Source organism: Mus caroli, chromosome 5, assembly GCF_900094665.2.
Source record: "Mus caroli chromosome 5, CAROLI_EIJ_v1.1, whole genome shotgun sequence".
Taxonomy (NCBI): domain Eukaryota; kingdom Metazoa; phylum Chordata; class Mammalia; order Rodentia; family Muridae; genus Mus; species Mus caroli.
The window spans coordinates 89,732,719-89,744,413 of record NC_034574.1 but is presented as its reverse complement, the minus strand read 5'-3'; the positions used below and the strand labels follow the sequence as shown (position 1 = coordinate 89,744,413).

General features: G+C 44.8%; 1 protein-coding gene across 2 annotated transcripts in view; it reads right to left on the bottom strand.

The window, feature by feature from the left end:
• Fras1 (Fraser extracellular matrix complex subunit 1) overlaps nt 1–11,695 on the bottom strand; it is a 395,823-nt gene that overhangs the window by 65,941 nt on the left and 318,187 nt on the right. For both annotated transcript variants that reach the window (XM_021162463.2, XM_029477538.1), the window contains 4 exons: nt 10,500–10,763; nt 8,118–8,306; nt 6,575–6,694; nt 6,184–6,363 (listed from right to left, as the gene is read on the bottom strand). In XM_021162463.2, the coding sequence (XP_021018122.1) occupies nt 6,184–6,363; nt 6,575–6,694; nt 8,118–8,306; nt 10,500–10,763 (753 nt within the window). The remainder of the gene's footprint in view (nt 1–6,183; nt 6,364–6,574; nt 6,695–8,117; nt 8,307–10,499; nt 10,764–11,695) is intronic.

Here is an 11,695-nt window from a genome sequence, read left to right as displayed (position 1 = left end):
TGTGTGTGTGTGTGTGTGTATGTATGTGTGTGTGCGCGCACGTGAGCATATAGCTGTATGTGGGGCACAGAGATCAATGTGGTATATCTTCCTCAGTTGTTTTCAATTTTCAAAGAAAAATTATCTATTGTTATTTTATGCCTATGGATGTTTTGCCTGTATGCGACTGTGCGCTACATGTGTACAGTTTCTCTGGAGGCCAAAAGAGGGCATCGGGTCTTTTGGACCTGGAATTACGAATAGTTGTCAGCTGCCACATGGGTACCGGGAACCAAACCTAGGTACTCTGGAACAACAGTGTGTCCTTTTAACTGCTGAGACATTTCTCCAGGCTTTTTTCATTTTTCAGAACAACATTCCCCCCATGAACCTGAGGCTCACTGATTGGCCCTACTGTCTATGCGTCAAGTCGCAGGGATTTGCGTGTGTCTGCTTTCTGGGTGCTAAGGTTACAGATATGCATTACCATGCCCGGCTTTCCTGTGGGATCTGAGGATGTGAACTCAGGCCCTCGTGCTCAGTGCCTAGCGCCTCACTGAATCCTCTCCCCAGCTCACAAGTGGCTTTTAAAGGTAACTCATATTTGAGCTCCATCCCTCAGGGCCTTTAATCCTTGAGTCCAGGTAGGGGGTGGGTATCATTATTTTAAAACACATCCTCAGGACATTCAATCAGGGTAGAGAACCACTGATGCAACAGAAAAGTAGAGAGAAAACCACAAAGCCTACATCAAAATCTTTAATGTCTGCTTTCTGCTCTACGTAAACCACATAAGCTAGAGGAAGTCATACAGCATAGAGCTTTATTATATCTTCGTTTATGCTTTGACATCTCTAACACTGGAATGGTAAAGCTATGTCAGGGGAAGCAAAGAAAATGGTAGGTGGTGGGGTCATCTACTTGATTTTGCTTGTCTTGTATAGTGGTGGCCATGTCTGAACTCAGGTGAAATATGCGATGTTTTTAATAAGAGAAATTGAGCAGGCATACCAATAAGAGAACTACTTGTAAGTGATAAATAAATTAAAAATAATCCCAATGGTGGTTAGTACCCTGCTCAGAGCACTGCCAATGGTCAGTTAGGCATGAACTGATGGAACACCTCAGTGCAGTTTTACTAGGTATGAGACAGCCGCATAGAACAGCCTCTGTGCGACTATAAACTAATGAGGCATGAGGAACCCAAGTGGTCCGATCATACACGCACATACAACTGGGTTTAATTGACCCAGCTGTTGTCTTAGTGTAGGACTCATCCTGACCTGAGACAGAACAGCCGAGCCTGCCCTGAGATCTTCTCTCTGTCATCTCCCCCATCACACTCATGGCCAGTGTCAGCTGTGTAAGCTACTGGGCTCTCTCTGGTCCATCTGCTCTGAAACCAGGTTGGGGTGATACTCTCTAGGCAAATTGCTACTTCAGTGAACATGCTCAGAAATGAATGTAAAAAGCCAAGAGCTGAGCATGGTAATGACTTGAGGTGAGGAAATGGAAGAGATGTATGTTTGAAAGTAGTTCATGGTTTTTGGAGGGAAGGGAGCTTTGATTGAGGCTCCATTGAGAATCGAGGCTTTGGCAGCATGCACGGGGCAAAAACCCAGCAAGTTATGACATGACTGTAGGAAACTAACTATTAGGACAGGACTTTTCCCATGGGCTCACAATAGCCAGAGGATTTCAACAAATGGATCTACCCTGCACCAAATAACATTTCAGCCTAAAAGGCCCATAGTGTTCTTGGTAATGAACAGTAGGCTTCACACAATCAGTAAATATACAAGGGCTGAGCCATTCAGCTGCTCGATTTAAGCTTTGAGAGCAAGGGGGTCTTTGAGGTAGGAAACCACACACGTTTCTAGAAGTCTTGGGGAATGAGTGCACGTATTCATGTGCGACTCACAGAGGCTAAGTAGAACTAGGTTCTGTGAACAACAAGCCTCCTCAGTCAATGCTTCAGGCAGAATCAAGAAGCTTTGATGGTCACAGATGGTTAGACCTGTCCTTGGCTCCTCTGGAAGGTACCTCTGTGGACCAGGAGGCAAACTCTACCCCAGCAGAGCAAGATGTCATCATCTGGAAAGCTCATCTGATTCTCAGGTTGGGCATCTAGTGGCTCTGGCATGCAGCAAACAGCCATGCAATGCATATTGACATAAATGCTGTGACCCATCAGCAGATGGCCTTTTACTGGGCTCTTGAATGTCTTTAAGAATTCTCATAGTCTAAGAATAGTTTCTTATAGTTTAAGAATCCCTCATAGTTTGAGGGATTTTTTTTTCTGGGTCTAGTCAAAAAAGCAATGACCTTGCTTTAGTTCTGTTGTATTGCCATGTTGTGTTGGCAAGAATAATCCAGCAGGATTCCCTAAAATATGCTAGAAACAGCAGTTATCCCTCAGTTCCTGACATCTTTGAAGGGGATTGAAATCATTAAGGGGTCAAGAGCTGCGTAGTCTGCCGTCTGATGGAGCTGTAACACTATCAACGTGTTCTAGGGAGAATAAAATTAAAATAAAGACGAGGATTTAGATTTTGGGCTGGATGTCATAGTCCCTCATTAATAGCAACAGAGGAGTTTTATACATAGTAATTATTTGGTTCAGGACAGATCTGTTTCATTGTAAGACAGATAACATGGCCTTCCGTCTCTGTCCTCTAAGGGCTTGTTTAGCTCCTCCTCATTCTCCCAGTATTTGAGTCTCAGTGACTACTGACTCCTCCTGACGATGGGTAAGCAGCTGGATGCCCAGGAAGAGGCTCCATTTGTCTCCATCTCTCAGCTCTGTGTGTCTGTCATCCCACAAAAGTGATGTTTGTCCACCCTGCAGTAATTTGAAACACACAGGTCTGTGGGATTTTGGCTACTGGCTCCCTTCCCTCTGCAGCAGGCCAGTTACAGTAGTCACCTTGATCCAGAGACATCTCCTGCCTCAAACCTCTGGATTATTCTGTGACATTTTTTGCTTAAGTCATCGCATTCTGGAATGTCTTTGTCCAAGTAGCTTAGCTTCTTTACTAGCTGGTATCCCTCTTGATTCTAACTTCCGAAGGAAAAAAAAAAACAAAGTTATTAAGCATAGGGTAGGCGGGAAAGCCCATGGAGAAAGGATGGTCTTCTAACCCAAGCTCCCTGGGAACTGGACTTCCAGCCTTACCTCTTAGCAGTGGGAGGAGGCTCATGCCTACCTTCTGCACAGTTCACAAGGACATATGATGCCCTATAGCTCACAGGGCAAAAGCAAGAGGCTTCATGGAACTCTTTTGACTGTGTTAGGAGCACAGTCAGTTCTCCTCTGCTGACATCAAGATCTCATGGCAATCTGGTGATAAGCCACTTCATGCAAACCAGCAAGAGGGGCTTGCACACTCTGGGAACCAGTGCTCACCTAAATGTATTTGCAATTTGCTCTCTGGAGAACTGGCCCTGTCCTAACTCCAGATCCTGGTAGACTCAGGCTCACCTAGTGAGACAGATACTCTGGTTTAAGCAGTAGCTAGCTGTGCTGAGAGGGGATGAGGTAATCTACTTCTACGGGAAGCTTAGGCGTCCAAAAAGAATCAAATGCACGATTCTCTAACTGGAGGACAGGGAGAGACCAGGGAATGAGGATCCTGGCTAAATGTGAAAACAGGAGGCTCTCGGTATACAGTGAGGGAGGGTTGCGCATCCCTGCCCTTTTGATAGTGAAGAGGACTGGGGCTTGGTATTCCCATCCAGTACTCAGAGTTACTGGCAAGGGTAGATTAAGGTATGTTGGTGAGGCAAGAGAAGACATGGTCAGGAAGTTAAGTCTGCCTGGAACAAGCAGATAAAGAAGCAACTCCCCACGTCAAATGGGAATCAATCTGCCTCTGGCGGGTACTACCCCAGGAGGAGGCAAGAGCACAGCTATCTCCTGAAGCAAAGATAGTCTGGCCTTTGCAGTCTGTGCAAGATTCAAAGTCAGAACTGTGAAAGAGAAAAGAGAAACTGCCCTGAGCCCTACCCCATAGGACTTGGAACCAGCCTGGGGTCAGAGGAGAGCAAGGGCTGGGACTGACCAGCAGGCGGGATGCCTGGCAGAGCGCTGCAAGAAGCTTGTGGGGCTTTTAAAATCTGTTCACTTGCAGTCACCTAACACCACAGCCAAGAGCCTGCCTGCCCTTTCATCTTTGCAGCGATACAATCGGCAACCTGACAGAATTCTGGCAGAAGCAATTAGCTTATGAATTAGTTATTAAATGTCTCATGCAGCCGAGGTATAGAGGTTGCTAATCTGCATACTTCCTGCAGGAATTTCAGGACAATAGGGAAGGGCACCTGCTTTAATTTGCATGAGGAATCTTAGCTGGTCTGCTCATCCCTGTCTGGCTCTCCTACCATATAGATCACATACCCTTTCCACCAGCACCTGGGACAAAGCAGCGGCTCCTCTCTCAGCCTGTCCCCTCTACCTTTTACACTGCCTCTTCCCTGAACCTTGAGTGTGATTTGCCTGGCTGAGCCAGGATATTGACAGTTGCATACTCCCCTGCCAAACCCATTTCCTTATTCATCAGCAAGGCCAACTCCTTCTCTGCCTTCACCTTTCCTCAAATGCCATCCTATTACTAGGGAGGCCTTCCCCCGTTCCTTTCTGTGCCCTCTAAATACTCATTTTGTCCCCAACAGCCCTAACGGTCATCTATCTGATCATCTCTCTGTGACACAGATTCATTTGTTCGTCTGCTCACTGCGGGACTCTGAACAAGAAGATGAGTTTGGAGGTGCCACTATGTCTCCTGATTTGATATGCTCTGAGTGGAATGAAGAATCTGTGATAGAACATCCAAAGAAATCTTCAGAAGATATCTAATCCTTTCAGGTTGTCATTGCCTCTAAGAAGTAATGGCAAGTTCAGCTTTGGATTTACTCAGTGTCTCTCTGGTGCTCCTCACATCATACAGCTGCCAAATTCTACAGATTCTCCCCCGAAATGCCTCCCCTTGGCTCTCTTCCCATCTCCCACCTCACAGAGTAAGACTTAAGGGGACCCAGTTGTCTCTCATATCCTTGCTTTGTTATTGTCTCAGCTGCCCTCCAGGTGCTGAGCTTTCTGCCAGTCCAGTGTGGATCCTCACCTCATTTCCCTCCCCCATTCCATTCTCTTAGATACTTCACCTCCTTCCCTGCTCAAAAGTCTACAGCGATTCTCTGTTATTTTTAGATTAAAGGGAGATTATTTATCTCAGCTTGGAGGACTCCCCATGTCGTCATAACTACCCACGAGTCTTAGCTTTTGCTCTTTTTAGAACACGTGACCCTGGTCCACTCAGCACCTGTTTATTCATGGTATTTTTGTTTCTGAAAAGAACGCAGATTTACCTTTCCAGAACTCTGACTTCCAAAGGCATTCCTGAGCCTGCCTCAACAGTGTCTTTTCACTCAGTGTCGACTTCCCTGTTTTTTAACTCTTTAACTCCAAGTCTACACCAGTCTTCCTCGAGTTACACGTATCTAGGGAGGTTCCTCATCCTGCTCAGTAGAGAAATCCAGGACGTGAGGGTGCATCTGTTCATCTTTGCTTCCTGAGGAGCAGCAAAGCTTCTCCAGAACACATTCTCATTCTGTTGAATTCAGGCTTTCTCCTCCGGTGCTGGGGGCTGAATTCCAGACCTCGTGGATGCTAGGCACATACTAGGCACATACCGTTCCACTTACCTACACTCCCAGCTGAAGGGAATAGTTACCATAGGACATTACACTGTGCTCTGCAGTCACGGTAATGCCAAAGACCAGAGGTGTACAGTTTGCTCCAGAAGTGTTGACTTTCTGGTTATGGAGATAAGAGCGCTTATATGATATTATAATTTTGTGTGTGTGTGGATCTGGGGATCAGACCCAGGGTTTTATTCATATTAAGGTTTTACCCACTTCCTAGGAGTTATCTCCCTACTTCAAATTGCCATTTTTCTAATTTAGTTTTACCAGCTACTATAAAATACTTAATACATATAATAAACATAATATAATGGCATATAATGATCAAAATTAGTGAGGCAAAAAATAAGTATCAGTTAGAACAGATTTTATATATATATATATATATATATATATATATATATATATATATATATATATATGCATGCCAGGATGTAACAGTCCCCAGCACTTGCTTAGGGGAAGTGAACCTAGGGCTAGATGGAGCAAGAGAGGACCACGTACCTGGGGAGGCCACATGCTCCAGGTGGCCCAGCTGGGGCTGAGTGGTGATCCTGTAGATGAGTTCTGTAGGTTTGCTGTCCTGGTCGGTGGCCGACAGCTGTGCAGTGGTGATTTTCTCCACCGAGTTCTCATCTAAGACCAGCCCTTTATTGGTGATGATGACTGGTGGGGATGTGTCTTCTGTAAAATATCAGAAACAGTATTTTGTCATGGGAGGTTTCCAGTCCCCTTTCTTCAGTTCCAGGTTGAGTGCCCAGGAGGTAAGATCAGAGCAGTCCTGAGAGCTGTTCCTCATGGGCCCCAGGAAGGGGCCAGTCCTGGGTTTTTATCTTTGCTGGTTATGTAAAAGAAGGACAGAAGCTCCACAGTGAACATGCCCGCTACTCCTTACCTAAAACACCGATGGAAAATGACTGGTCAGCCAACCTGTTGCCTTCCCCATCAACCACATCAAATTTAAAAGCAAAGCTCCCACCAGGTTCTCCTGGTCCATGGCTGTATTCTATCTGCCCTATAAAATAGAGAAGGAAGGAAGAAAAAACCCAGATGAGTTATGAGTACCTTTAGCTACTCATTTCTGAATCGAGAGGTAGAATACTTCAATTGGTATTCACACCGAGGAATCAATTCACACCTTCCTTACCTAGGTGCCATTTTTGACATTTTAATCTAAAGTCTCATTCCCTCTCTTTCCTCTCCTACCACCAACTTCCTTATACCGTCAAGGCTCCTCATAACAAATTTCCTCCACATGACATTTCCTCTGGTAGGGCTCAGCTATCCTGAAGTCTTTAGCTTGGCTTCTGAGGGGGTCTCATGAGTACCTAGGTGAATGAGGCTGCATATGGGCACACGGCACTGACCCCAGCCACATCATTTGGAGCCACCCTCCAATAAATCCACATCACAAGGCAAGAGAGGGCAGGCCTGCAGCCCACCTCTCCAGGGATCTTCCACTTCCCACTGCCCGGTACACAGAGGAGCATGGGCTGTATCCAACCAATAGATATGCTAGCACGTAATCTGCACAAAATGGTCAGGAAGGATCCAGAGGAAGAATGACAGGGCATCCCATTTTGCTGACATACATCATTTGTCTGGACCCATCACTGTGAACAGAACCAAACCTTGCAAAGGGCTGCCTGCCCTCATTTTTCACAAGGGGACACTGAGGAATGCAAGAATTAAATAACTATGCCATCCTGTTGTCTACTGCACCTCCTTGCCGACCCACAGATCCAGTGAGCATCTAGCTGCTCTCAGTTTAGGTGTGTCAGTACATTATCAGAGCCCATACTTCTTCTCCTGGGGCCATATTTCTCCTTCTAGAAGGAATTGCACTGGGTCACATGGTTTTGGGCCATTTCTCCTCCCATCTATGATGTTTTTCCTTTTCTACCCCCGAAAGCACTGTACAGTAGCTACGTAGCATTCAACATTTATGCCTTTGCGTTACATCAGCATTTTCTGAAGGAGGGATGAGGCATGTAATCTCCCCCAGGCAGCTCCGATTTATGCTCTTCCATTTAACCTAGTTCATTAACTGGTGCTCTTGGGGAGCCGGGCAGAGATATAAATTGCTCACCTAAGGAAGGCATAATTTTCACCATCATCCATCCCAACACACTTCCTTTTGCTTTTTCTCTCTCACACATCCTTTTTAGCAACACAGCATTCAAACTGACACGTCCCCCCCTCTACAATAGACACAGATTTCTCAGAAAATACATTTCTCTGGCCTAGAAAAATAATTCCCTCTCCATTTTTTTAAAACAAAAGAGAGACAAAGAAAAATAAATGAAGCTATAACTCAGCTCGCATTGAAAACAAAGAAAGCACAGGCTCCTGCCACAGGCTTGCCAGGCACTTAGCTCCCACTTTGTTATAGCAGACAGACTTTGGAAAGCTTCGACAGGCAGAGAGTACAGGCTGACCTTGGCTAACGTCTGCCTGGGTGAAGCTCCGGATGGGGCCTCTAACAGAGATTTGCTCTAGGTTGTCAGCCTTAGCCATCAGCAGACGCCCTGCACCAGGGTCTTCCTTCAGGATGTATACAAGCTGGCTGGCCTCAGAGTCAGTGTCTGTTGCTTTCAAGTGCTGCTCTGTGATGTGTGCTACGGACCCTGGGAGAGAGCAGAAGAGAGAAATGTCATTCTCCATCTTTCCTTCAAATGGGACACCAGGTGACACACATTACTCCAGAGTACATACCAGGCATTTTTCTCTTTCCATTTCCAGCTGAGTAAAACACTAATTTCCCCAAAAGAAAATCATGTAGAACTATGCTCTTTGCTTGTGTCCTCTTCACTCTTGCTCATGCTGGCTCTTATAGTAGCCTCCATGTGGAACCTAGCAACAACAGCTACTTCTATGAAGCACATACATCTAGGCCTTGCGTTTAAGAAACCTCCTTCAATTTGATTTATTTGCTGTCTGGAGAATAATGAAATCAGCAAGCACCAGCTGTACATGAGCTCATGAGCATCTCTCATTGTCATCTTGGACAAAACTGTCAAAATCAGTGTTCCTCAAGTTGGAAGGTAAACTGAGCATAGGGGTCAGGTTTAGGGTCTGTGTGGAGACTGGGGGCAGAGGCAAGACACCCACCATGGGAACACTTCTCATAACCCTGCCCTTTGTTTGCTTCCTGCCCAGCTATGTTCCTGTCTTAAAAACAGCAAATACTAGTGATGTCAACACTCAACATCCATGCCACACATGTCTTAGTGTTTAGAATGGCACTGCCCCTTCTCCCAAAAATGTGACCTTTCACACTCTACCCAGACCACCCAGTAAGTAGCCTTGAGGGACAAGACAATGTCTTCCTCCAGACAAAGATCTGACTGACTCGGTGCTTGACACGATATGCTATATCCCAAGCACAAGTTCCTCGTGTGTCATGTATCCCAGTGCATGTGATGTCACCCCTGCTGTCCCTCTGCAATACACCACAAGGCTTAGAGGACAGAGTGATTTGAAGTTCGATGGAAAAAACAATCATGCCTTCTCCAAGAGTCCATGCAACAATAACAGACTACTTTGCTTGTAAGTAGCAAAATGCCAATTTATAGAAGCTTCGATAACTCTCAAAACTGCAGACTTTATTATACCATGTGCTTATTTTTCAATACAAAACATATGGGAAACTAAAATAAACAAACTACAGAGTTCTGGTGCACAGAGACTCTAGTCAAAGGCCCACTCACTGTTAACTTCCTACAGTATAGCATATTCAAGGCTAATACCTATCATTGTGCCTTTAATGCTACTAAAACACAGCAAAAGTCTGACAGTTTGATGCCAGAATGGCATACAAAGTGATTGTCAATTATTTGCATAACCCCTTAACTCCCAGTAGCCTCCCAACTGCTCTTCTGTGCCTTTTCAATTTATTTAAAAATTAAAGTCTTGAAAAACCTTGCCAGGGTTCTTTTGTTGTAGGTTTCTATGCTGTAGGTTGGACAGAGGCACGATCACAGGAAACCTGGCTCTAAGCTGAATCTTATGATTTTGAGGCTACTGAAAATATTATGGACACATCATAAAATGTTCTCAAATTCACCGGCAGAGGTGTCTTGCCTGGAGAATTTCCTTGGTTCGTATTTCTAACTCACATCTTGGGGTTCTTAAACAGAAATTTCCCCCAAATTCCACTTTCCTTAGATATTGAATAGTTCCCTCAAAAGGAATCCAGAGCATTAACATGGAAGAAGATACTGACTGTCTACACAGGCTTCTTTTTTATATATATAAAAAAGTAAGTATGGGAAAACGGGGTTATGCTCTTCCATTCCTACAGGAATTGCTATGGCTTGATGATGGAATGTTCTTCACAGGTGCATGTGTTGAGGCTTAGTCTCTAGCTAATGTCACTATTTTGGCAAGTGCTAAAAACTTTAGGGGGTAGAACTCAGCTTAGGAAGTAGGTCTCGGGTGTGTGTGTGTCCTTGGCAGCTAGATACTGCTCTGGTCTTTAGCCCTGCTTATCAAAAGACAAGGAGCTATGATCAGCTCTTCTTGTTTCTCCCATAATGGTGGTCTCTTCTTCTTCTTCTTCTTCTTCTTCTTCTTCTTCTTCTTCTTCTTCTTCTTCTTCTTCTTCTTCTTCTTCTTCTTCTTCTTCTTCTTCCTTCTCCTTCCCCTCCTCCTCCTCCTCCTCTTCCTCTTCCTCCTCCTCCTCCTCCCCACAGAAAACTCTGGAGCCAGCCACTTATGAACTAAAACCCATGAAACCACGAACCCATAAAAATATGCTTCCTTTGAATGTGTTTTTCATAAGTATGTGTCATGGTGACAAAAAAATCGGGCTAACACACCTGCTGAAAGCTGAAGTCCTCGGTTTATTGCCAAGTGGGGAATGTTGGTTGATGGCAGTTCTATATAGATCTCCATTCTCCCTGTGTCTACATGGAGGCCATCCGTGAGAGAGAACCGGAACTCATCGACTGCCATATAGGTATCACCAGGTAAGTAGCCAACCAGCCCAGCTAGGACATCCTGATAGGTGAAGGAGGAGCCTTGGTCTAAGACTGTCCCATTTTCTAGAGGGTCAGAGGCAGTAGACCTCCGGAGTAGATGACCTGCAGAAGGAAGAGAGGAATGATAAAGAAACAAATAGATTTATATACTTATATAATCAAAACAGTCCAACTTTGCCAACTAACGTGAGCCTATGTAGAATATGAAGTAGCTCAGAGACCCTTGGTGTAGGCATAGGTTGTGACCTGTGACCTTGTCTATAAATAAAGAAGACAAAGGTCCACTCTTGAGACTAAAATTCTCCTAAGGAGACACAAGTGGAAGTGAAATATAGTGGCTTAAAAATATCACATCTCCCTCCCCGGATTCAAACCCACTCCATGATCTGAACTTTATTTTCCTTTCTGCAAAGTGAAAATAGCCCTCCATCCTCTCTGCTTACAGTGTGCAGATCACAGGGTCTATGTTTTAAATTCCTTTCAAATTGATGAAGGCTATAAGCATGCTTTTAAGGAGGCTTGTTTTTCTGTTTTTAAGGGGGTCCCACATGGCAAGGGTATATGCCATCAGACTATAGTTATAGTCATCAGAGATTGAGAATTAAGGTAATCGGAAAATGGGTTGGCCGGTAGCTGCTTCCATTATTAACCCTGCAGCAACAACAGCAATTCTGTCTTTAAAAGTGCAACCTGGAGTTGAGAGTGATTGACACCATGCATGTCTCCAGAGCTTTAGCTTCGGGGTAGCATTTAGAGGAGGGGGTGGAGTCTACATTTGCTTTAAATTAGAGAATGCTCCTGTGGCACAGGGAACATGTTTGTGAGAGTCTTCTAACATGCTGATAGGCTGCATGGGGCAGCACCGATGATCAAATGATGTCGTCTACCCTGAGAAGAAGCTACACAAACACTGAAACCTGTTTTGCTTGAGATTATAAAGGAGACCAAGAAAAGAGTTGAAGTGAAATTTCAGAGACACCAATTACTTAGCATGCAGGTTTTTAAAATAGCATCAACCAGGACCCGTAAGGCTC